The sequence below is a fragment of the Rhinoraja longicauda genome, chromosome 34 (assembly GCF_053455715.1).
Source record: "Rhinoraja longicauda isolate Sanriku21f chromosome 34, sRhiLon1.1, whole genome shotgun sequence".
NCBI lineage: Eukaryota > Metazoa > Chordata > Chondrichthyes > Rajiformes > Arhynchobatidae > Rhinoraja > Rhinoraja longicauda.
The window spans coordinates 14,774,084-14,801,138 of record NC_135986.1 but is presented as its reverse complement, the minus strand read 5'-3'; the positions used below and the strand labels follow the sequence as shown (position 1 = coordinate 14,801,138).

The following is a 27,055-nucleotide window of genomic DNA, read 5'->3' as shown; positions in this document are numbered from 1 at the left end:
TCTCCTGTGATGGAGATGGTGAGATCCAGAAACCGTAGGGAGATGTGGGAGATGGTCCAGGTATATTTAAGAGCGGGATGGAAATTAGTGGTGTGCCATTTGCTTCGTGATTTTATACACCTTTATAGTTCAAGTTCCTGTCCTCAAAGGCGAAAAGTGCTAGCTAGACAAACCTCACCCAATAGCTCAGGCATTCGAGTCCTGGCCATATCCTTCTGTATCTCTGCACTTTGAAAATCAACTGCTTATTTTCCTGAACTGAATAACCCAAACTGTGCAGAATGTTCCAAGTTCGGTATCAACAACGTCTTCTACAACTAACCACGTCCTAAATTCCATGCTACTTGCCTCGAATGTTGAAGGCTAATGTACGGAAGGCCTTCGCCCCAGCAACAGAGATAGAATGAGCGCAACAAATCTGGAATCTAATTGTTTAATTGCCCATTGTTTGCGAGAACAGTCCAGTAACCGCGCATTCCCGAATATCAAATCCAGTCCACATACCATTTCTATACTTTATTCGTTCTCTAACCACATACGTGAACCACTACCGTCATTGACCCGAAACTTTTGACCACCGGGAAAGCCGGGAGAACCGTCCACTGACCGTCGCCGATGCTCAGTGTACTAAGATGACAGAATGCAAAGCCATTTAGCAAATATCTTCATGATCTCAGATGGAGCCGCCATCAAACGGCCCGACCAAAGAGTAACCCTCAGTCAGGCAATTGCCCGACACACTCCGACAAGTGGAACAGAGTTCGACCGATTGAATTCTGATGCAATCGGAGCCGAAAGTTTGGTGCTGATCTGCAGACGCCGCCATCGACTATAATCACCAACAGCGCACTGGAATGCGGAGCAAAGCGCTGTCGGATAAAAAAATCAACGAGAGCGGGGGTCAGTGACAGCGGCAGTTTATTCTCCAACAGCCACCTACAGTTCCAGGGAGCTGCCCACACAACCCGCCCTCACACCAGTCTCCCGTTTCCATAGAGCCACAGTGCCGACCAAGAGAGCCACGGAGAACAGCGCCGGCACGGCTGCAATTCCAGGAAGGACAAGGGACGGAACATCAGCAGCAGCGTCTGTGGGAACAAGACAGGGATAGAGCGGCTCCAGGCACTCGCGCCCTTGCCTGTTACAGCCACATCATTTACGTTCCTCCTGCTGGGGGAGCCCAGCAGACAAGCGCTCCTCGTCTTCAAAGAGAATGATGGGACCAGCGGCCGTCACCAAGATCCCAGCCCGCTCCTCTGCGCTTCTTCGACTTTCTGGGGGATGGGATAAGACAAGAGGGTGTACAGTTTACCACAGTTGCCGGGGCAACGGTCAGTCGGTTCTCCAGTTGGGGGAAGAGCCGAGGCAGAACGACGGTTAGGTCTAAAATTAACAGCTTCACAGCACCTCCACGCTGCAGAAGACGATGAAATCTGGGACCACTCTCGTGGTCAATATCACGAGCCCCGGCCGCCACCAGATTCGGCCACTACCAAGGGCCGTAGTTGGACCTTATCCCCGATAATCTACTCCAAGTGCCGGCCAGTCGGTCCCGACAGGGAGCGAGCGCGGGTAGAAAACTTTACCCGATCGTCCGACCAACGTCTGGGGCGCTGTGAATGTTGGTTCATTCACCGACGTTACCTCCCGCCACGAACAAACGCACAGCTGTAATTTCTACCGGAAAACTGTCACCTTAGTCTTTCCACCGCCCGCCATGGGTAACTAATTGCATCGAATAACGTCCTCACCGCCCATAACCAGGCTGTCAGTATCTCCGGCAACTGACGGCGGGGCTCAGACACTCCCTCAACCACCGCGCACGCTGGTCACGTTGTCCATCAGCGACGCAGTTGCTGACCCCTGGTATGCGAACAAAAGCCACCAGTCAAGGAGTAGGTTCACGCACTGCTTCCGCCCCATTCCAGTTTACCAATATCGCAGATCCTCCGAGGACCGGCTTAAACCCTGAACAGCCGATGGCAGCGGACGAATTACGGCCGTTCACTGCACTTGAGGGGGAATAGGGGTGGGCAATCAACGCAACCTGATCAACGACCCACTCCCGCCGTCAGATGTACTTACTGGGGCTGCAGGAAGCCGCGCAGTTCTCAAGGTGGGAGGGAAATCAAACCTCAGCTCTACAGTGGAAGTAAACCTGGAGAGGGAGAGTGTGGGATGGTCAGTGCCACGGCCCAAGTTCAATGCTTCTCCAGTCAATGGGGAACAGGGGACGCCCCACTGTTCCAAAGACGCGGGAAAGCAGCGCAGCCAAGTGAGTGCCCGCGCAAAACCGCCGGAAACTCACCTCTCCGCATAGAGCCCGGGCCGAAACGCGGTCCCAGAAAGTGAAACTGCTGACTACAAACCGCTGATGGTGCGTTGGGAAGCGCAGGTGGGAAGCGGCGCTCACTGGGACCAGGCGGGTTTTGTAGTTGTCACCAACAAACGGGCACCTGCGACAGAGGAACAGAGGGTTTAATAGAGAAAGACAGCGAGAGGATCTTCAGCGGGCCTCACACTCACCAATGGCTTCCCCAATCTGACTCACGGTCCCTGACCCTCACCTGTTCACCAGGAGGTCCCAGCAGAGCCCCGAATAAGGCTCGGGCCCTGGGGTCGCCGAGCAGTCATCGAGAACCAGCACAAGGGTCGGGTCGTTGCGGTTCAGCACACGAACCTCCACAAACACGGGGTCCCGCAGCACACTGACGATCGGGTAGTCAATGGCCACGTACCAGCTCCGGTATCTGCCATCTGCAGAGAGAAAGAAAAAGGGCGGCCAGTATGTATTTGCAGAGAGCGTGCAGTTGGATACTGAGCAACGGAACACTCGCTACCTCTCGCTATTCGCAGTTGCAGAAGAATGGGGGCGGTCTCATTGGCAGGACGTGGCGGAGTAAGCGAGTCTATACGGGGCGTCACCTGCAGCTCGGACTCCTGGCTTCCCTCGTAACTCCACTGCACGTGGAGCCTGAAAGAGAACGGACACTTGCCGACCCGGCTCCTCACCCCCACTCGCCGCATAAGCCGTTCCCAAACTCAACTGAACGGACTATCCCGGCTCACCGAGGCCAGAGCTCCATGCAAGATCTCAAACTGTCCCAACACGTCCGTTTCATAAACCACCTTCCCTCCGTACATCTACATGAAACAAAATACCATCAGTGCCTGCGCGGGCGCCTGTCATGACCCCCACCCCAACACCTACCCGCTGCGTGGTGCCACACTCGGTGAGCGCGAACTGGAAGAGCACAACATATATAGAGGCGGCGGTGGGACGGCACTCGGCTCCGGACCCATTCGTCACGTACACCGTGCTCAGGTTTACAGGGGGCAGCGCCACATCCTTGGCGATAGCGACCAGAATCTGCCCGTTCTTTGTGCACACTGTGGAATGGGCAATGAAAGGCTGTTAGATAATGCACGGTAGAGTCGAGACCCGGGACAACAGGTCACAAACTATAGCTCCCATCTACACCCTCTCCAATGCAAACCAATTTGACCAGCTCCCTGCCCCGCACAGATGCGGCTGATCTGCCAGTGTCTATTGATTTGGGGCTGGGGGCTGGCGTGTAGAAACAAAGGGGCGCTCAGCCCCAGCCCATCCCTTTCCCTCCTCCACGGTAACATGACTAATACCAAACAGCTGGAAAGCACCGGCACAGAATGACTAAAATACGATCAGAATTCTACGTTTCAGCGGTGAACAATGTAACCCGCTCCAGACGGGAGGAGTCTCGATCAACTGGTGATTGACCTTGATACCCGCGAGAATCAAGATTAAAGAGATCGGCGATTCCCCAGAACACAGTGGCCAGGAAGATACACACCCGGCAGGTTGTCAAGTGAATAGAAACACGGCGGAATATACGCACTATCAGCATCTAAGCAGCAGCCTCTCTGCACGCACTCGCGACCAGAAATCCCCACAAACCCGCAGTCTTTGCGGAATTGAGGAGACAGCCAACATTTATCGGCCGGGAGATGCAGAGAGGGAGGCTGCGCTGAATAGGTTGCAGCAAAAGCCAAACAAAGTGCCCATAACCCGTCCATCGCAACGCGCCAAGTCTCCGGGTGAATGATGCACTGGAGCCGACTCCTCCTTTTTCACCCGGCGCTCTTTTACCGCCACTCAATGAATGACCCAATCAGCCGCAGGCCCAGAGTCCGCCGCCTCCCGCATTCCCGCGTGAATCTCGTGGATGGGCCTGGTTCCAATCAACCAGTGAAGGTGCTTCTGTCTTCAGCGAACGCTCAAAAAATTCCCCTCTTAAAGGCATCGCGGGTCTATATTGCAAGTCATTGTTTGATTAAATAATCAAAGTTATTTAAGACAGAATCAGGCTCTTCGGCCCACCGCATCCAGTGTCTGCCACCAACCACCAATTGTACAGTGATCTAATTTAGCAGCACCTATTTAGATTGAGGGTCGATGATGAAGGGAAGTAATGGCATCAAATTCCTGGCGTTAACATCTTGGATGCGATACATCCGATACGATACGATAAAACTTTATTCATCCCCGGAGGGAAATTGGTCTGCCGACACTCACAACACACAAGGTACACAATAACTTGAAATTCAAAGTGAAAACAAGCGACAGTTGGCTGCCTGTCCTGTGCACAGCGCCTTCACCGGAACAAATGAACAAAGAAACAAACGAACGCAGACTTGTCCCATGGGCAGAGGAATCTAGACTAGAGATTCTCCAGCGTGTTTAAATGACTACCGACCGGTGGCCCTCACCTCGTTGTCATGAAATGCTTTGAGAGGCTAGTCAAGAAGCACATCTGCGCCCTCCTTCCTCGCAACATGGACCCACTACAGTTCGCATACCGTCCGAACAGGTCCACGGATGATTCGGCCTCCCAGGTTCTACACATCGCTCTCTCTCATCTGGATAGCCAGGGGGGCTATGTGAGGATGCTGTTCATTGACTTTAGTTCAGATTCAAAACAATAGTCCCCAGCAGACTGGTTGAGAAGCTGCTGGAACTGGGGCTTAGCACCCCTCTGTGTGCCTGGGTCCTGGACTTTCTCACTGCCAGGCCCCAAGTGGTCAGGATGGGGGAACACACATCTAGCTCCCTCACCCTGAACATAGGATCCCCCCCAGGGCTGCGTCCTTAGCCCCCTACTGTACTCCCTGTACACACATGACTGTGGGGCCAGGTTCAGGTCAAACTCCATCATCAAGTTTGCTGATGACACTGTGGTGGTGGGCCGGATCTCCAACAATGATGAGAAGGCCTACCGGGAGGAGGTGGCTGATCTGGCACTCTGGTGTCAGGACAATAGCCTCCTCTTGAATGTCACTAAAACAAAGGAGCTGATTGTGGACCAGAAGGGCTAAACATCCAAGGACGTACACGCCACTGGAGATAAATGGGTCTACTGTGGATAGGGTGAGCAGTTTTAAATACTTGGGAGTCAGCATCACAGAGGATCTGACGTGGGGAACGCACATTGCCGCACTGGTGGGTAAGGCTAAGCAGCACCTTTACCACCTTAGACAACTGAGGAAATTCAGAGTGTCTCTGAGGATCCTTCATTGCTTCTACTCTGGGGCTGTAGAGAGCATCTTGTCCGGCAACATTACAGTCTGGTTTGGGAACAGCTCTGCCCAGGACAGGATGGCCCTGCAGAGAGTAGTGCGTTCGGCAGAACGCACCATGGGAACTACACTCGTCCCCCTGCAGGACCTATACATCAGGAGGTGCAGATCCAGAGCAAGTAAGATCATGAGGGACCCCTGCCACCCCAGTAACGGACTGTTCCAGATGCTACGATCAGGCAAACGCCTCCGCTGTCACGCTGCGAAAACGGAGAGGATGAGACGGAGCTTCTTCCCACAGGCCATCAGGACTGTCAACTTTTATAACCCCAGAGACTAAATTTTTGTCGACACCAATAGTAACTTATTAACTTTATTTATATGCTGTAACTGTAATTCTTTTTTGTGCACAACCCGCAGGCATTGCCACTTTCATTTCACTGCACATGGTGTTTGTAAATTTGACTTGACTTGACTTGACTTGACTAGAGAACCCCCCCCCCCCCACACCGGGTCCCCCTTGTTCTCCCACCATCCCTCACGGCGGGCCCCCCAAGCCGGGTCCTCATTGTCTTCCCCTCCCCCCTCACGTTCATCCACCGCGAGTCCCACCTGTTCTGGGCCCAGCAAGTAGATACCACCACGATAAAGGTGCGCCAGCGTCTTTGCTTTCTCCGATGTTTAAATCAATCTGACATGATTCCGAACACTCCCGCAAACTTCTACAGATGCATTGTATTCTGTCTTATTGCGTCATGCGGAGTTATTTCTAACGCGGAGCAACACGGTGCGGAGTGATAGTTTCAGCTCAGTCCACACAACGGTTCAAGTCCGTACAAAAAGCCTTGGGATTTTCTTTAATCCGACGTCAGTGACATTTCACGGGAACTTTTGACCCTTCGAACTGCTGACTTGGTTTTTTCTAGCTTGCTTTCTAATCCTCAAGTTACCCGTCTGAATTCATCTGTCTCTACATTATATGAACATTATTTGACGTATTGATCAAATTTGCACGGTCCTTGGTCATTTATAGTTCCGTTAACTTGCCTCCTCATCCTTCCTCCTTACAGGACTATACTGGAACTGAATTCTGAACAACTACACTTTAATCGACTCGCATGTGGACCTATCTAACAATATTCTCCCATTTTGTTTCTCGCTAGCTCCTGCTCTTAATGGCTTACCCCAATACGTTACCCCAAGATCCAGACTTATCCTCACTCATGACTATCTTAAAGTACGTATGTGCTGACGGTACGGACAATATTATCCACTGAAACACCAGTCATCTGGCCATGTTTGTTTCTCCGTACATGGTCCAGTCTGATCCCTCCTCGAGTTGCACTATCCAGATACTGTTTCAGGAAACTTTCTTGGATGTATCAAATAAAATAAATACATTCTACCCCTTCCATGTCTTTTGTACTGAGCATGTCTCTTGAGTATTGGGGAAGTTACATTTGCCCACTACACCAACACTGTTGCTTTACCATCTTTCCGTAGTTTGTCTTCAATGATATTGTCACGATGGGAAGAGTGCAGAGAAGATGAACGAGAATGTTGCCAGACGTTAAGGGTCTGAGTTGTACAGAAAGGTTGGGCAGGCTCGGGCATTTTACATTCGAGAGCAGCAGGAAGAGGGGTGATCAGGTGCCGTGGTAGTCTGGCGCTCTGACCTCTACCGGACTGACGCCAGACGACAACTCTCTGACACCTCCTCCTACTTATCCTTGGACCATGACCCCACTGACGAGCACCAGACCTTAATCACTTACACTATCACTGATCTCACCAATTCCGGCGCTCTGCCCTGTAATTCCTCCAGCGTTATCATTCCCCAGCCCCGCACCGCCCGATTTTACCTTCTCCCTAAAATCCACAAACAGAACTGTCCTGGCAGACACATTGTTTCTGCCTGTTCATGTCCCAACGAATCAATTTCCACCTACCTCGACTCTATCCTATCCCCCCCCCCCCCCCCCACCGTGAAATCCCTACCCACCTATGTCCGAGACACCTCACATGCTCTCCGTCTCCTCAATAACTTCCGGTTTCCAGGCCGCCACTCCCTCGTCTTTACCATGGATGTCCAGTCACTCTACACCTCCATCCCACACAAGGATGTCTTGAAGCCCTCCGTTTCTTCCTCGACCATAGAACCAGCCAATCTCCATCTACCAATACTCTCCTCCGCCTAGCAGAGCTGGCTCTTACCCTCCACAACTACTCCTTTGACTCCTCCCACTTTCTCCAAATTCGAGGCATAGCTATGGGCACTCACATGGGCCCTAGCTACGCCTGCCTCTTTGTAGGGCACGTCGAACAATCCCGGTTCCAGGCGTACACTGGCCCCATCCCGAACTCTACCTCCGCTACATTGACGACTGCATTGGTGCTACCTCTTGTACCCATGCAGAACTCACAGACTTCGTAAATGTCAACACTAATTTCCATCCTGCTCTTAAATATACTTGGACCATCTCCGACATCTCCCTACCGTTGCTGGATCTCGCCATCTCCATCACAGGAGACAGACTAGTGACTGACATCTTCTACAAACCTACTGACTCCCACAGCTATCTTGACTACACTTCTTCCCACCCTGTTTCCAGTAAAAACTCTATCCCCTTCTCCCAATGCCTCCATCTACGCCACATCTGCACCCAGGTTGAGATGTTTCATACTAGGCCATCAGAGGTCCTCATTCTTTAAGAAACGGGGGTTCCCTTCTTCCATTATAGATACGGCTCTCACTAGGGCTTCCTCTATATCCCGCACCTCCGTTCTTGCACCCCCTATCCCCATTCGTAACAAGGATAGAGTCCCCCTTGTCCTCAGCTACTACCCCATCAGCCAGCGTATGCAACATCTTATTCTCCAACATTTCCATCACCTCCAGCGGGATCCCACTACTGGCCACGTTTTCCCATCTCCTCCTCTTTCTGCTTTCTGCAGAAACTGTTCCCTCCGTAACAACCTGCCTCCCTCGTCCGTTGCCAACCCAAAACCACCCCCTCCCCAGGTACTTTCCCCAGTAACCGCAGGAGATGCAACACCTGTCTCTTTACTTACCCCCTCGACTCCATCCAAGGACCCAAACAGTCTTTCCAGTTGAGGCAGAGGTTCGCCTGTACCTCCTCCAACCTCATCTATTGTATCCGCTGTTTCAGGTGTCAACTTCTCTACATCGGCGAGACCAAGCGCAGGCTCGGCGATCGTTTCACTCAACACCTTCGCTCAGTCTGCCTTAACCATCCCGATCTCCCGGTAGCTGAGCAGTTCAACTCCCCCTCCCACTCCCAGTCTGACCTTTCTGTCATGGGCGTCCTCCATTGTCATAGTGAGGCCCACCGCAAATTGGAGGAACAGCATCTCATATTTCGCTTGGGCAACTTATACCCCAGCGGTATGAACATTGATTTCTCCAACATCAGATAGTTTCTCTGTCCCTCCCTTTACCCTCCCCCTTCCTAGTTCTCCCACTGTCTTTCCGTCTCCCACTACATCCTATCTTTGTTCCAACCCCTCTCCTGACATCATTCTGAAGAAGGGTCTGGACCCGAAACATCACCCATTCTTTCTCTCATGAGACGCTGCCTGACCCGCTGAGTTACTCCAGCATTTTGTGATACGTTCGATTTGAACCAGCATCTGCAGTTATTCTTCAATAGAAAATTTCAGCACTACCTTATCAGTTCGGCAATTGGGCTGGGGAATTATTATTTGAGTTTAATGCAGGAAAGTGCGAGCTGGTGCATTTTGGTAAGTTAAACTAGCGCAGGTCCTGAACAGTAAATGACAGGCCCCTGGGGAGTGTTGTAGAACATAAGGATCTAGGAGTGCAAGTACACAGTTCCTTGAAACTGGGATGTGTAGGAAGGAATTGCAGGTGCTGATTTAAACCTTGGACACACAATGCCGGAGTAACTCAGCGGGACAGGCAGCATTTCTGGAGAGAAGGAATGGGGGATGTTTCGGGTCGAGGCCCTTCTTCAGACTAATCAGGGGAAAGCAAAACGGGAGATATAGGCAGTGATGTAGGGAGATATAGAACAAATAAATGCAAAAAAGTAGCGATGATAAAGGAAACAGGCCATTGTTAGCTCTTTGGAAGGTGACAACGGGAACCCGGTGCGACTTCCGTGGGGGAGGGATGGAGAGAGAGGGAGTGCAGGGGTTACTTTGTTAGATAAATCAATATTCATACAACTGAGTTGTAAGATGCCCAAGGGAAATATGAGATGCTGTTCATCCAATTTGCGATTAGCCTCACTCTGACAATGGAGGATGCCTAGGACAGAAAGGTCAATGTGGGAATAGGAAGGGAATTTAAAGTGTTTGGCAACCCGGAGATCAGGTAGGTCCAGGCGGACTGAGCGAAGGTGTCCAGCGGAACGATCGCCCAGTCTACTTTTGGTCCGGCCGATGTATAAGAGTCCACATGTTGAAAAACGGATACAATGGATGAGTTTGGAGGAAGTGCAAGTGAACCTTCGCCTAAACTGAAAGGACTGTCGGGGTTCCTGGACAGAGTCGAGGGAGGAGGTATCAGTACAGCTGGAACTGCAACAGTGTGAGAAATGACCCGTCAGGAAAGAGCGCGGGGACTGATCATCAAGACACAAAGCCACATGGTGCTGGAAATCATTCGGCACCCGAATATACTGCGGCACCTCACAGCGATGGTGGTATAGTGGTGAGCATAGCTGCCTTCCAAGCAGTTGACCCGGGTTCGATTCCCAGCCATCACAATTTGAGCAATTTTACGTCTCTAACATTGGAAATGATAGAAACGAACTTAATACAGAACACGATTTGTGCAGAGCTCGATGGGCAGAGAGGACTGTTACGGCAAATTCACGTGCAACTTCTTAAATCCTCTCGGATCTTTCGCTCCCTTTGAATGCGATTCCATCGCCATTTGGTAAATCCATCAGCGGATCTGCGCAGATTCCTGTTATCATTCTGTTGCAGATTCCCAGAACAAACTCGGACACATCCCAACACGACAATGCGATCAATTCACACCGAGTAACGCTAATCTCCTCATCGCCAGTTGTTTTTCTATGTTTCTCCCGTGGAATCTCTCCCTTCGCTCCCCCTTCATTCCGACACAGACTTCTGCACTGAGAGATGTACCATAGACAGCGCAGAAACAGGCCTTTCGGTCCCAAATATCCATACCGACCATCAAGTATCCATCCGCACTGAACGCGTTTAACAGTACCGACTCTATCTTCAATGCCTTGGTGATTCAAGGGCGAGAGATATATAAACACTGTGAGAATCCCCACCACCCACACATCGGGTCGGATCCAGATTTCAACTTCCGTGGACGCGGCGTGGGGATGGAATGACCTTCCGAAGCCCCTCATCAGTAGGTGAACCCCAATCAGGTCTCTTGCAGACTCGGCTCCCTGGACAATAAACCCAATCTTTCCAGTCTCGCCTTTTGACCGATCCGCTCTACCTCGGGCAACATGTTGGTGCATCCCCTGCACCCTCCCCTTTGCACTCTGAGACCCATTCATTCCCTCTGCTCCTCGGGAATATCCCCACTGTTATCCGCGCGGCTGTCATTGGTTTATCATCGTTTTAACCATCTTTACCGGTTTTATTTGTGGATCTGAAAGAAATGTGCAAATGCGGAATGCAAATGCGGAATGGAAAATAAAAGCCGAGTTAAATAGCAGAGGATAGTTTCGATCTATCGACCTCTGGGTTATGGGCCCAGCACGCTCCCGCTGCGCCACTGCTAGTATCACGTAAACGAGTGCGTTATGTTGTTCTGTTGTGAACGTTACGTCTTCCCTTGGTTTTTTTTGTCATTTACTCTCCCGACATCATATGGTCCCCCTTGCTTGCCTTGTCTTTTTGTCCTGACCTAGTTCTCTTCTACTGTATTGATCCGCAACTATGACAATTCATTCCCTTCGCAGATGCTGCAGAGCCTGCTGAATTTCTCCATGTCACGGCGGTGTGCGGCTTGGGCGCAGGTGCTGAGCGCGATGCCTCGCACGTGCACTGTCCTTGATGTTGTTAGTGGCTGTGGTCGCAGGTTTGGGAGATGTTATTCCAGTGGTCCTGGACAGGAACTGCCATGTTTTATAAGAGGAAATACATACTGATACACATTGCACCACCTCATGCCAAAGGTGCGCGGTGAATATATTGTGAACTTGATTGGATGCGTATCAAGGGAGCAGCTTTCTCCTGGATGGAGTTCAAATTTCCAATTTTATGGCGAAGAGCGTTTTGTGCAAATTAGGAATGTTTTACTTAAGATCATGAAAATGCCTTGTGATAAGAATGTGTCGGAAAGAACTGATGATGCTGGTTTAAATCGAAGGCAGACACGCAATGCTGGAGTAACTCAGCGGGTCAGGCAGCATCTCTGGAGAGAAGGAATGGGTGACGTTTCGGGTCGAGACCCTTCTTCAGACTGATGTCAGGAGAGTGGGTAGGACAGAGATAGAATGTAGTCGGAGACAGTAAGACTGGTGGGAGAACTGGGAATGGGGAGGTGAAGGGGAGAGAGGGAAAGCAAGGGGTATTTGAATTTACAGAGGTCAATGTTCATACCGCTGGGGTGTAAGCTACCCAAGTGAAATATGAGGTGCTGTTCCTCCAATTTGCGTTGGCAATGGAGGAGCCCAGGACAGAAAGGTCAGATTGGGAATGGGATGGGGAGTTAAAGTGCTGAGCAACCGGGAGATATGGTTGGTTCAGGCGGACTGAGCAGAGGTGTTCAGTGAAACGATCGCTGAGTTTGCGCTTGGTCTCGCCGATGTACAGAAGTTGACATGTGGAACAGCGGATTCCGTAGATGAGTTTGGAGGAGGTGCAAGTGAACCTGTGCCTCACCTGAAAAGACTCTCGGGGTCCTTGGATGGAGTCGATGGGTGAGGTAAAGGGACAGGTGTTGCATCTCCTGCAGTTGCAGGGGAAAGTGCCTGTGGAGGGAATGGTTTGGGTGGGAAGGGACGTGTTGACCAGGAAATTGCAGAGGGAACGGTCTCTGCGGAAAGCAGAAAGGGGTGGAGATGGGAAGATGTTGGCAGTAGTGGGATCACGTTGGAGGTGTTGGAGGATAATTAGTTTTATGCGACGGCTGATGTTGTGGAAGGTGTGGACAAAGGGGACTCTGTCCTTGTTGCGAATGGGTGGGGGGGGGGGGGAGCAAGAGCGGAGCTGCGGGATATCGAGGTGACCCTAGTGAGAGCCTCATCTATAATGGAAGAGGGGAACCCCCGATTCCTTAAGAATGAGGACATATCCACCACCAATTTATATTCAAACCACTGTATTAAGCAGAATAATTCGGTAAACCAAAAATATACCCAAATAAAACAGGAATAAATCTTGAATTTTCATCGGACTGAACTAATTGCTTGGTTTCGCGCCCGTATGAACGACCTGGTGCGTGGAATACGTGATACTGGTTTATCCCCTTTATGTGGTCGCTTATTTCAAAATTCAACTCAACGTTGCCAAACCGAGCGCCATTGTGCACACATTAGTCTGAAGAAGGGTCTCGACCCGGAAAGTCATCCGTTCCTTCTTTCCAGAGATGCTGCCTGACCCGCTGAGTTACTCCAGCATTTTGTGTCTACCTTGTGCACACATTAATATTGTTGTGTGTTGGGAACCTCTCCATTCACGGCATTCCAACGTATCCGTAGAATTTGGAGCAAATTCTGTATTTTTATTTTCAGTACGAGCGTGCGAACATTCTGAGGCACTGACCCAACTATTCTGCTGCCCAACGACTCCTTCAGCGAGGTTTTCAATCGCAATTCCTTGAATTCATGAATTATTTTTATGTAGGTGAGAAAATATTTTATACTCTGGATAGATACATTTCCGGCCAACATCCATTCCGCGAACCGAGGAACGCATCAGACACCAATTCAGCACAACTAGTCGGGTAAAGACGGAATTTCGGCTTGGTAAACGGCTTCACCTATTCCAGTCACTTTGCACAGTACTTTTGTCAGGGGGTTTGTTTCTCTCGGAGCAACAGTGAAAGTGAGCGTCACTCCGTTCCGTACTTGTACTGATGGAATCATTTGGGCTTTGTTGGACTAAGTAATGCGTTAGAGGTGCAAAGAGTGCCGATATGGGAAGGAGGAATGGATGGATTGGAGAAACCGAGCGCTTCGGGAACTACCTCCTGAAGCAAATGCGCTGATGATGTATTAACACCACTTCTTCTTAACAGAATTTGGCGGTGGCCCTTCCTGTATCCGACACCATTTCAGTGACCGCATCTTAAACTTGAGGCTTTATCCGTCGCTGAAATCCCCGGCAACCCCTGCAGTGTGTGACCGCTCCGATGACACGTGGTATCTGACAGCGGCCCGCATCCCGCTCGCATTTGCTGCTGTTTAGCATCTCACTCCGCGTTTTAGTTCACTGAGATTAGCAATCGTGTAATTTGCATCCATTCAACCGAGTAGCGATGGGCTTTCGATAAGGCATTGGATACAGAATCTAATGGCCGTCCCCCATGAAGTCGCCGACTCCTTCCTCCTCGGGACAGAATCAGAGGAGAGCTCCTGGATTGGGGTGGGTTCAGTCAGAATTGCAGACGACCAGGGCTAAAAACAATTCAGTGACAGGTGCAAGATGAATCTACATTTTGTTCACGAGGTTCAGCGGCCGGTAGAGCGTTTTATTTTCATTTTTCCGTATTATTTCATCATCCAATTTTGAATAAGATGAGGGGCACCAAACCATGAGCAAAAGTCCGTTCCCCCACTAGGAATATTTTGAGCCTCATTCCGCTCTCGAAGGGAATTTGCGCCACATATATCCGACAGCACAGTTATCTCAGCTCCCATCACCTGAACAGCGAAGGTAACCGACTGCCCAATTCAGAGGTCGCCAAAACCAAACAGGGGTCCCGATGAATCTGGAGAGGAATGGGTGAGGCCTCATGAGACCTGAAAGTGAAGTAAAACTGTGAGGAGTAGTCGGCCGTTCAGCACCAGGCGCTGAAGATGATGTCGCTGCGAGCAGGGTTCGAACCTGCGTGGGGAATCCCCATTGGATTTCAAGACCAACGCCTTAACCACTCGGCCATCGCAGCTCTCTTGATATCATTTGCTGCACCGCGATTTAGAAAATAATAGCGCTGTGAGAAATCGTAATCCGGGCATATGCTGGTCTGGGTTTGAAATGTTGTCTCCTTTGTTGTTTGTACACGGAGAAAACGGCAGACGATGCTAAGCAGCGTTCCAATTACACTTGAATAAATGGTTGATATTGCATTGTTTTAGCACGGTTAGCAAAGAAAACGTGTGGACACTGATTCGTTCCTGCCTTCTGTACAAATTAAAAAGAGGTTTCGTACGACTCAAATTTTGTCCATTCCCAGTTATTCTCCGTCATTAATATGTACAACGGCGCGCAGCCGAATTGTTCAATTTTCCTTATTTTCTGCTATTGTAACACTTTCATATCTGAAGAAGGGTGTCGACCCGAAACGTCACCCATTCCTTCTCTTCAGAGATGCTACCTGTCCCGCTGAGTTACTCCAGTTATTTGTGTCTATCTTCGGTTTAAACCAGCATCTGCAGTTCAATCTTACACACTTTTATATCTCTCTTCCTTTTGTATCAAAGTGGCCCGCAGCCGGATTTACCGATTCCACGGTATTTCATCCGCCTGATGGCTATTCGGTCGTCTCGGCAAGTTCCTTCATTGCTCCCTAAATTACTCCATATGCGTGATTGTAAATGATTCGTTTTCCATTACTCCTGAGAAGTCCAAATGCCCAGCCAGTGGAGAAACGACAGGTCACGTCACGGGGAACGACGAACGACACACCTGTCGTTCAGGTGAGCACTGATGAATGCTCAGTTTTGAAGTTGTTCCCTCAGACGGTTAATTCACCCGATGCACAAATAGGACATGGCTCATTTGAGTGATATCACGTCACTTCACACAATGGGTAAAAGCAAACGTCCATCCTGTGACATGTGTACGTTTAAATCCATGAATCCTGATAGGTATTATTCCCATGGTGTCACCGTAAACACATCAAACCGCTTTCTATCAGAAACTGACGGCTGGTGTATGATGTCACCGATATGAGTATAAACGAGGGACCTGTTGCAAATAAAGATCGTCGTGAGGTAACGGAAGTAAATGGAAAACGATACAACATTAACAATCATTGCAAAAGGACGCCGGTCTGGAATTATTACTTTCGTCTAAATATCATCGGAATGTGTTCTTTCAACAGAGAGGCAAGCGACCAGCTCTGCCGCTGAGCATCATCTAACAGGGCACGGTGGTGTTCAGACTAATAATCAGATCAGCAGGGCCTCAGTTCTCGGGTGGGGTGGAACAGTCCCACGCTCCTTCGCGACAGATCATTTCTCACTCTGCTGCAGGTCTACATTCACTATACCTCCTCCCTCCATTCTGTCCAGACATCCCGACGGTCCTTTCAGGTTAGGCAAAGGTTCACTTGCACCTCCTCCAAACTCATCTACTTTATCCATTGTTCAACATGTGGATTATCATACATCGGCCAGACGAAACGTACACTGGGCGATCATTGAGCTGAACACCTTCGCTCGGTCCGCCTTTACCTACCTGATCTCCCGGATGCCAAACACTTTAATTCCCCTTCCCATTCTCACACTGACCTTTATACCCTCGACCTCCTCCCTTGTCAGTGAGGCTAATGGCCAATTGGAAGAACAGCATCTCATATCTCGCTTGGGCAACTTACAATCCAGTGGTATGAATGTTGATTTCCCTAACTTCATGTAACCCTTGCACTTCCTCTCTCTCCACCCCTCCTCCACTCAAGTCGCACCAGGTTCACGTTCTCGCCCAGCAAACAGCTGACAATGGCCTGTTTCCTTTATCGTCATTACGTTTCCTTTATCGTCATTACGTTTCATTAATTTGTTCTATATCTCTCCACATCGCTGTCAGTATCTCTCGTTTCCCATTCCCCTGACTAGTCTGAAGCAGGGTCCAAACCCGAAACGTCACCCATTCCTTCTGTCCAGAGATGCTGCCTCTCCCGCTAAGTTACTCCACCATTTTGTGTCTATCTTCGGTTTAAACTAGCATCTGCAATTCCTTCCTACATTTCCCACTTTCAACGAACTATGTACTTGGACTCCTAGATCCTTCAACACTCCCCAGGGGGCTGCCATTTACTGTGAAGGGCCTGCGCTAGTTTGACTTACCAAAATGCAACAACTCGCACTTTCCCGCATTAAACTCAAATAATAATTCCGTAGCCCACTTGCCGAACTGATCAACATAAATGCAGTAATTTTCTGGTAACCTTCTACGCTAACTAAGATATCACCAAATTGTTTTTGAAACGACAGAGAGCAATGGACTCAGCACCGATGACTGAGCTACATCTATATTCATGGCCAGTGCGAAATACAACTTTCCACCGTTCACGATTAGCTTCATTCCATGAAACCAATTCACTATCCACGAATTGTCTGCTTTTCCTTTGCGCTCCAACCTCTTTTAGAGTACCAGCCTGTATCTTCCGCTCAAGCAGAACGTTCCAGAGAGCATGGTGCCTCGATCACTCTGTCACTGTTGCTGCTCGAAGCAAATAGATTATGGCGGTTAAAATGCTTTTAAATTGTCATGTAAATATCCATTAAAATATACCCTTTTGGTCTCAGTTAGATATAGATCCCGTGCAGGGAGAAGAGTAGTTTGCCTTTACTCTTTTCCTTCTCTCCTAAACCAGTACCAGTCTCCTTGACAAGGCTGATGTCTTTAGCCACTTTGCCGTTTGAGGTTCCTCCAGCTGCAGCTGCGTCTGGACAACCTCAGCGCTGCCGGTGAAAAGGAGCGCGACATAAATAGGGACAATATTAAGATGGTTACATTTATGGTGCAGGGACAACGTAGATGGGTTGCCACCCGGATGAGGAGTAAGCAGAGAGTGCAGGAATCCCCTGTGGCCATTTCCCTCTAAAACATGCATGCTCTTTGGAAACTGTTGGGGGATGACCTGTCAGCGAAGAGTAGCATCAGCAGACAGTGGCACCATGCCAGGCCATGAGACACAACATAGAAGGGCAAAGACCAACAAAGCAATAGTGATAGGAGACTTGTTAGGGGGACGGCAGAAGGTTATGTGGCCGCAGACTGGGTGTCTGCACTCCCAGACAGCAGAATAGTGTGCTGCTTTTCTGATGCGAGGGAGTCTCGGTGCGACTGCAGAACGTTTACGATGGTCTGGAGGAGCGACTGCAGAACATTCTCACGGGTGAAGAGGAGAAGCAATAAGTCACTATGCACGTCATATGGAGTTAAGCAAATCGTTTGAAAAGCAGAATCTCAAGGGCAGTGATCTCCAGAGTATTCCCGAGACACGCGTTATTGGGTGTAATAATAGGAAGATAGGACAGATTATTGTTTTTGTCAGGTGTTGGAGGTGGGAGCAGGGATTCAAATTGTTGGATCATTGGGATATCTTCTGGACCAAAGCTGACCATTATAATAGGGCAGGGTTGCGCCTGAACTAGAGAGTACCAATATTATTGCTAGTACTACTGAGGCGGCGTAAACTAGAGAGGCAGGAGGAAGGGAAGCGAAGTAGAATGTCAGCAAATGTAAGGGGTGATTGATAGGTGGAGGCAATGATTACTCATTCTCAAACTGGGAGAAATTACGGAATATGGTGCGGAGTATGGTGCAGAGGGTGCAGAGTTCCTAAGGGTCATCCAGGAGGGCTTTTTGAGCCAATATGTTGAAAGTCCAACAAGGGAGGGGGCGGTATTGGACTTAATCTTGGGAAATGAGGCCGGACAGGTGGCTGAAGTGTCAGTAGCAGAGCACTTTGGTGACAGTGATTACAATTCAGTGATATTTAAGGTGGTAATGGAAAAGGATAAAGATGGACCAGAGGGAAAATTTCTAAATTGGGGCAAGGCCGATTTTAATCTGATAAGGCAGAAGTTGACCCTGGTGGACTGGGATCAGCTTCTCGTGGGGAGGACCGCATCAGAACAGTGGGAGTCATTCAAAGGAATAATTGAAAAAGTACAGAGGAAGCATGTTCCCCTAAAGTTTAAGGGTGGGACAAACAAGTCCAAAGAACCTTGGATGTCGAACGATACAGTAGGATTGATTCGAAAAAAAGGGGGGCTTTTGGAAGACATAAAGAACTTAAGGCACAGGCATCATTAGAGGAATACAGAAGGTGTAGGGCGGTTCTTAAAAAAGAAATTAGAAGAGCAAAAAGGGGCCATGAGATAGCACCAGCGGGCAAAATAAAAGAAAATCCCAAAGTGTTCTATAAGTATATCAAGGGTAAGAGGATAACGAGGGAAAGAGTGGGGCCCATCAGGGACCATAGTGGAAAGCTGTGTGTGGAGCCAGAGGATATAGGAGATGTTTTCAATGATTTTTTTGCATCTGTTTTCACGAGGGAGGAGGGCGATGCGGACTTAGAAATGGAGCAGGAGGGTTGTGATGTTATTGAGCATATTGCTATTGACAGGGAGGCGGTGCTGGAGGCTCTGGCAGGCTTAAAAGTGGATAAGTCTCCGGGCCCTGACGAGATGTATCCCAGGATGCTGAGTGAGGCAAGGGAGGAGATTGCGGGGGCTCTGGCACAAATTTTCAGAGCCTCTCTTGCAACAGGGGATGTACCGGAGGACTGAAGGATAGCTAATGTGGTGCCATTATTTAAAAAGGGCAGTAGGGATAAACCTGGGAACTACAGGCCGGTGAGTCTGACATCGGTGGTGGGGAAGCTGCTAGAAAAGATTCTGAGGGACAGAATCAGTCTTCACTTGGAGGATCGAGGGTTAATTAAGGATAGTCAACATGGCTTTGTTAATGGAAGGTCGTGTCTGAATAACTTGATTGAATTTTTTGAAGGGGTGACCAAGGAGGTAGATGGGGGTAGTGCAGTGGAACTGGTATGCATGGATTTCAGTAAGGCTTTTGACAAGGTCCCACACAGGAGACTAGTCAAGAAGGTAAGAGCTCATGGGATCCAGGGCACCTTGGCAAAATGGATTAAAAAACTGGCTTAGTGACAGAGGGCAGAGGGTGATGGTAGAAGGTTGCTTCTGTGACTGGAGGCCGGTGTCCAGTGGGGTGCCGCAGGGATCGGTGTTGGGTCCCTTACTGTTTGTAATCTACATTAATGATCTGGATGTCAACGTACAGGGCATGATCAGCAAGTTTGCAGATGACACAAAGTTAGGGGGGGTGGTGAATAGCGAGGAAGGGATCTGCAAGCTGCAGGAAGATATTGATGAGATGGTCAGATGGGCGGAGCAGTGGCAGATGGAATTTAATCCTGAAAAGTGCGAGGTGATGCACTTTGGCAGGAATAACTTGGAGAGGAAGTACACCATGAATGGAAGGACCCTAGGGAAGACAGGGGTACAGGGGGACCTTGGAGTGCAGGTACACAAGTCCTTGAAGGCAGCAGGACAGGTGGACAGGGTGGTCAAAAAGGCATATGGGTTACTGGCCTTCATTAGCCGGGGCATCGAATATAAAAGTAGGGGGGTAATGATGGAATTGTACAGAACACTGGTGAGGCCACAGCTGGAGTATTGTGTACAGTTCTGGTCACCACATTATTGAAAGGGTGTGATAGCTATGGAGAGGGTGCAGAGGAGATTCACCAGGATGCTGCCAGGGATGAAGGGCCTCAGCTATGAGGAGAGACTGAGCAGACTGGGGTTGTTTTCCCTGGAGCAGAGAAGGCCGAGAGGGGACATGATCGAGGTGTACAAGATCATGAGGGGCATAGATAAGGTAGATGGCAGGGAACTTCTTCCACTGGTGGAAGGTTCAACAACGAGGGGACATAGATACAGGGTAAGGGGAGGGAGGTTTCGGGGGGATGTGAGAAAGAACTTTTTCACCCAGAGGGTGGTTGGAGTCTGGAACTCACTGCCTGGGGTGGTGGTGGAGGCGGGAACACTCACAACGTTGAAGAGGAATTTGGATGGGCACTTGAAATGCTACAACATTCAGGGCTACGGTCCAAATGCGGGAAAATGGGATTGACATCTGGAAGTATGATGTTGTGGCGATCAGTGAAACATGGTTGCAGGAGGGTTGCGATTGGCAATTAAATATTCCAGGATTTCATTGTTTCAGATGTGATAGAATCGGAGGGGCAAGAGGTGGGGGTGTTGCATTGCTTGTCAGGGAGGATATCACAGCAGTGCTTTGGCAGGACAGTCTAGAAGGCTCGATTAGGGAGGCTGTTTGGGTGGAACTCTGAAATGAGAAAGGTTTAGCAACACTTATAGGGGTGTATTATAGACCGCCAAATAGGGAACGAGAATTGGAAGAGCAAATATGTAAGGAGATAGCAGATAGTAGTAAGCACAGAGTAGTGATTGTGGGTGATTTCAATTTTCCGTACATAGACTGGGAATCACATTCTGTTGAAGGACTGGATGGTTTGGAGTTTGTAAAATGTGTGCAGGATAGTTTTTTGCAGCAACACGTAGAGGTACCTACCAGAGAAGGGGCAGTGTTGGACCTCCTGTTGGGAAATGAGACGGGTCAGGTGACGGAGGTATGTGTTGAGGAGCATTTTGGGTCTAGTGATCACAATGCCATTAGTTTCAATATAATTATGGAGAAGGTTAAATCTGGACCAAGGGTTGAGATTTTGGATTGGAGAAAGGCTAATTTTGAGAAGATGAGAAAGGATTTAAAAGGAGTGAAATTGAACTTTTTGTTTTATGAAAAGGATATAATAGAGAAATGGAGGATATTTAAAGGTGACATTTTGAGAGTACAGAGTCTTTATGTCCCTGTTCGGTGGAAAGGAAAGAATAATAATTTGAAAGAGCCGTGGTTTTCCAGGGAAATTGGACACGGTTCAGAAAAAGAAGGAGATATACAATAAATATAAGCGGCAGGGAGTAAATGAGGTTCTTGAGGAATATAAAGAATGTAAAAGGAATCTTAGGAAGGAAATTAGAAAAGCGAAAAAAAGATATGAGGCTGCTTTGGCAAGTAATGTATAAGTAAACCCCAAGGGGTTCTACAGATATGTCAATAGCAAAAGGATAGCGAGGGATAAAATTGGTCCATTAGAGAGTCAGAGTGGACAGCTATGTGCTGAGCCGGAAGAAATGGGGGAGGTATTAAACAATTTCTTTTCTTCGGTATTCACCGAGGAGAAGGATATTGAATTATGTGAGGTAAGCGAAACAAGTAGAGTAGTGATGGAAATTATGAGGATTAAAGAAGAGGAGGTACGGACACTTTTGAAAAATATAAAAGTGGATAAGTCTCCAGGTCCTGATAGGATATTCCCTAGGACATTGAGGGAAGTTAGTGCAGAAATAGCAGGGGCTATGACGGAAATATTTCAAACGTCATTAGAAACGGGGATGGTGCCGGAAGATTGGCGCATTGCGCATGTTGTGCCTTTGTTTAAAAAAGGTTCTAAAAGTAAACCTAGCAATTATAGACCTGTTAGTTTGACGTCTGTGGTGGGAAAATGAATGGAAAAGATACTTAGGGACAATATATATAATTATTTGGATAAACAAGGCCTGATTAGAAACAGTCAACATGGATTTGTGCCTGGAAGGTCATGTTTGACTAATCTTCTTGAATTTTTTGAAGAGGTTACCAGGGAAATTGATGAGGGCAAGGCTGTGGATGTTGTCTATATGGACTTCAGTAAGGCATCTGACAAGGTTCCACATGGAAGGTTGATTAAGAAGGTTAAATCGTTGGGTATTAGGGGGCGTGGCTGTGTTCTGCAGCTGCGGCTCACCGGCAGTCTCTCCGTTTTTTGTTTTTTTTTGTCATTGTCGTTGTTAAATGTACGTTTTGTTTTATTTTTAATTCTGTGTATGTAGGGGGGTGGTGGGGGGGTTGGGGGAAACCTTTTTTCAAATCTCCTCCTCAACGGAGATGCGACCTTTACCGTGTCGTATCTCCGTTCGCGCTACGGCCTAACATCGTGGAGTCGGCGGCCTCCAGCTGGGATCGACCTCAAAGACTCCGGTCGCAGGGCCTGGACTTACCATCTCGGAGGCTTCGGCCGTGGGCCCTGCAGACCGCAACATCGGGAGTTCGCAGGTCCCTGGCTGGCGACCGGTTTTTGGGAGCTCCAGCTGTAGCAGCTTCGACCGCCCCGAAGCGCGAGGTACGATCAACCCGCCCGCAGGCCCTTCATCGCCCTGCGTTGGCCCGGCCGCAGCACTTTCCATCGCCCGGTGGGGGCTCAGGACTTTCATCGGCCTGCTCGGCTCGGCCCTGGGACTTTCCATCGCCCGGTGGGGGCTTCAAAAAGTTGGGAGCCTCGATCACCTCGTGGCACCACAGGAGAAGAATGAGGAGGAGATAAGACTTTGCCTTCCATCACAGTGAGGGTATGCCTAAAGCAATCACTGTGATGGCTGTTTTGTGTAAAAAATTATATCTGTGTGTCTTGTGGTTTTTAATGTCTACTGCCGGACCCTGACGTGAGAGGACGCTGGCGTTGAGTATTCGCCGCTTTTCCGTCAGGATAGTTTGTCTGTTTGTTTCTATGTTAATTGTTTTTGTAAAGCGCTTTGAGCATGTGATAAGGTGCTATATAAAATAAATGGATTATTATTATTATTATTATTATTATTAATAGTGAGGTTGCAAGATGGATTCAACAATGGCTGAATGGGAGATACCAGAGGGTAATGGTTGACAATTGTATGTCAGGTTGGAGGCCAGTGTCTAGTGGAGTACCCCAAGGATCTGTGTTGGGTCCACTGTTGTTTGTCATTTACATTAATGATCTGGATGATGGTGTGGCAAATTGGATTAGTAAATATGCAGATGATACTAAGATAGGTGGTGTAGTTAATAATGAAGTAGAGTTTCAAAGTTTACAGAGAGACTTGGGCCTTTTGGAAAGGTGGGCTGAAAGATGGCAGATGGAGTTTAATGCTGATAAGTGTGAGGTGCTGCATTTTGCTAGGACAAATCAAAATAGGACGTACAGGGTAAATGGTAGGGAATTGAGTAATGCAGTGGAACAGAGGGATCTGGGAATAACTGTGCATTGTTGCCTGAAGGTGGAATCTCACATGGATAGGGTGGTGAAGAAGGCGTTTGGTATGCTTGCCTTTATAAATCAGAGCATCGAATATAGAAGTTGGGATGTAATGTTAAAATTGTACAGGGCATTGGTGAGGCCGAATCTGGAGTATGGTGTGCAGTTCTGGTCGCCAAATTATAGGAAGGATGTCGACAAAATGGAGAGGGTACAGAAGAGATTTACTAGAATGTTGCCTGGGTTTCAGCACTTAAGCTACAGAGAGAGGTTGAACAGGTTGGGTCTTTATTCTTTGGAGCGTTGAGGGGGGACTTGATAGAGGTTTTTAAAATTTTAAGAGGGATGGACAGAGTTGACGTGGGTAGGCTTTTCCCTTTAAGAGTGGGGAAGATTCCAACAAGGGGACATAGCTTCAGAATTGAGGGACAAAAGTTTAGGGGTAACATGAGGGGTAACCTCTTTACTCAGAGGGTGGTGACTGTATGGAATGGGCTTCCGGTGGAAGTGGTGGAGGCAGGCTCGATTTTATTATTTAAGAGCAAATTGGATAGGTATATGGATAAGAGGGGATTAGAGGGTTATGGTCTGAGAGCAGGTAGATGAGACTAGGTCAGAGAGAGTGGTTGGCGTAGAATGGTAGGGCCGAACGGGCCTGTTTCCGTGCTGTAGTTGTTATATGGTTATTGTTATATGGTTAAAATTAGACTGTGTTTGGTAACGGGCGACACGGACACGATGGGCCGAAGGGCCTCTTTCTGTGCTGTAGGACTCGATGACTCTATGACTATGGTGAGGTGGATGGGGTGAAGTGTGTTTATTTTAACGCAAAGGTGTTTCGAGTGTAAAGCAGATGAACGTAGAGTCTGGATGAATGTTTGAAATTTATCCTTGTGTCTCCTACCCATGTTTGCCCGATATTCATCTAAATCTTTCTAAGCCATGTACCTGCATCAATGTATTTTGAATGTTGTTACAGTACCTGCTGCAACTATGTCCCCTGGCAGCTCGCTCCAAATACATACCACCCTCTGTGTGAAAAGGTTGGCCCTCAGGTTCCCACTGAATAATTCCACTCTCACCATGAAACTATATCCTCTGGTTCTCAAATACACTACTCTGGGTGAAATACTCAGTGCATCTACCCTATGTATTCCTCTCATGATTTTATACCCTTTATCTGATCACCCCTCTTCCTGCTGCTCTCGAAAGTAAAATGCCCGAGCCTGCCCAACCTTTCTGTACAACTCAGACCCTTAACGTCCGGCAACATTCTCGTGAATCTTCTCTGCTATCTTCCCATCGTGACAATATATTTGAAGACAAACTACGGAAAGATAGTAAAGCAACAGTGTTGGCGTAGTGGGCAAATGTAACTTCCCCAATACTCAAGAGACCTGCTCAGTACAAATGGGTACTGGAAGGGGTCGAATGTATTTATTTTATTTGGAGCATCCAAGAAAGTTTCCTGAAACAGTATCTGGATAGTGCAACTAGAGGGGGGGATCAGACTGGACCATTTACGGAGAAACAAATATGGCCAGATGACTGGTGTTTCAGTGGATAATATTGTCCGTACCGTCAGCACATACGTACTTTAAGATAGTCATGAGTAAGGATAAGTGTGGATCTTGGGGTAACGTATTGGGGTAAGCCATTATGAGCAGGAGCTAGCGAGAAACAAAATGCGAGAATATTATTAGGTAACAGTCCACATGGGAGTTGATTAAACTCTAGTTATTCAGAATTCAGTTCCAGTATACTCCTGTAAGAAGGGAGGATAACGAGGCAAGTTAACGGAACCTTAAATGACAAAGGACCATGCAAATTTGATCATAACGTCAAAGGTTGTCTATATAAGGTACAGACAGATGAATTCAGATGGGTAATTTGAGGATTAGTAAGCAAGCAAGAAAATAAATCAAGTGAGCAGTTAGAAGGGTCAAAATGTCCCGTGAAATGTCATTGACATGGGATAAAAGAAAATCCCAAGGCTTTTTGTACGGACTTGAACCGTTGAACCACAAAAGCCGTTGTGTGGACCGAGCTGAACCTATCACTCCGCACCTTGTACCTCCGCTTTATAAATGCGGCACCTGACCATGATGCAATAAGACAGAATACAATGCATCTGTAGAATTTTGCGTGAGTGTTCGGAGTCATGTCAGATTGATTTAAACTTCGGAGAAAGCAAAGACGATGGCGCACCTTTATCGTGGTGGTATCTACTTGCTGGGCCCAGAACAGGTGGGACTCACGGTGGATGAGCGTGAGGGGGGAGGGGAAGACAATGAGGACCCGGCTTGGGGGGGCATCCGTGAGGGATGATGGGAGAACAAGGCGGACCCGGTGTGGGGGAGGGGGGATCTCTAGTCTAGATTCCTCTGCCCATGGGATAAGTCTGCGTTCGTTTGTTTCTTTGTTCATTTGTTCCGGTGAAGGCGCTGTGCACAGGACAGCCGGCCAACTGTCGCTTGTCTTTGTCTTTTTGTTTTCACTTTTAATTTCAAGTTATTGTGCACCCTGTGTGTTGTGACTGTCGGCAGACCAATTTCCCTCCGGGGATGAATAAACTTTTATCGTATCGGATCGGATGTATCGCATCCAAGATATTAACGCCAGGAATTTGATGCCATTACCTCCCTTCATCATCGACCCTCAATCTAAATAGATGCTGCTAAATTAGATCACTGTAAAATTGGTGGTTGGTGGCGGACACTGGATGCGGTGGGCCGAAGAGCCTGGTTCTGTCTTAAATAACTTTGATTATTTAATCAAACAATGACTTGCAATATAGACCCGCGGTGCCTTTAAGAGGGGAATTTTCTGATCGTTCCCTGAAGACAGAAGCACCTTCACTGGTTGATTGGAACCAGGCCCATCCACGAGATTCAGGCGGGAATGCGGGAGGCGGTGGGCGGCGGACTCTGGGCTTGCGGCTGATTGGGTCATCCATTGAGTGGCGGTTAAACAGCGCCGGGTGAAAAAGGAGGAGTCGGCTCTAGTGTATCATTCACCCGGAGACTTGGCGCGTTGAGATGGACGGGTTATGGGCACTTTGTTTGGCTTTTGCTGCAACCTATTCAGCGCAGCCGTTCTCTCGGCATCTCCCGGCCGATAAATGTTGGCTGTCTCCTCAATTCCGCAAAGACTGCGGGTTTGTGGTGATTTCTGGTCGCGAGTGCGTGCAGAGAGGCTGCTGCTTAGATGCAGATAGTGCGCATATTCCGCCGTGTTTCTATTCACTTGACAACCTGCCGGGTGCGTATCTTTCTGGTTACTGTGTTCCGGGGATTCGCCGATCTCTTTAATCCTGATACTCGCGGGTATCAAGGTCAATCACGAGTTGATCGAGGCTCCTCCCGTCTGGAGCGGGTTACATTGTTCACCGCTGAAACGTAGAATTCTGATCGTATTTTAGTCATTCTGTGCCGGTGCTTTCCCGCTGTTTGGTATTCATATCAT

General features: G+C 48.6%; 1 protein-coding gene, 2 non-coding genes and 1 pseudogene across 3 annotated transcripts; 2 read left to right on the top strand and 2 right to left on the bottom strand.

Annotated features, from left to right (window-relative positions):
• The window catches only part of LOC144609196 (histone H2B 7-like), a 118,235-nt pseudogene that overhangs the window by 55,100 nt on the left and 36,080 nt on the right, over positions 1–27,055 (top strand).
• LOC144609258 (zona pellucida sperm-binding protein 4-like) lies at positions 1,810–26,239 on the bottom strand. Its single transcript, XM_078427686.1, has 6 exons — positions 26,230–26,239; positions 15,607–15,669; positions 3,163–3,390; positions 2,568–2,757; positions 2,309–2,456; positions 1,810–1,863 (listed from the first exon to the last, which is right to left on the bottom strand). Exons 1-6 carry the CDS (start codon positions 26,237–26,239, stop codon positions 1,810–1,812), a joined length of 693 nt encoding a protein of 230 aa, XP_078283812.1.
• On the top strand, positions 10,236–10,307 carry trnag-ucc (transfer RNA glycine (anticodon UCC)). The gene has a single exon. It is a non-coding gene; the product is annotated as a tRNA-Gly (tRNA).
• trnas-uga (transfer RNA serine (anticodon UGA)) lies at positions 14,566–14,647 on the bottom strand. The gene has a single exon. It is a non-coding gene; the product is annotated as a tRNA-Ser (tRNA).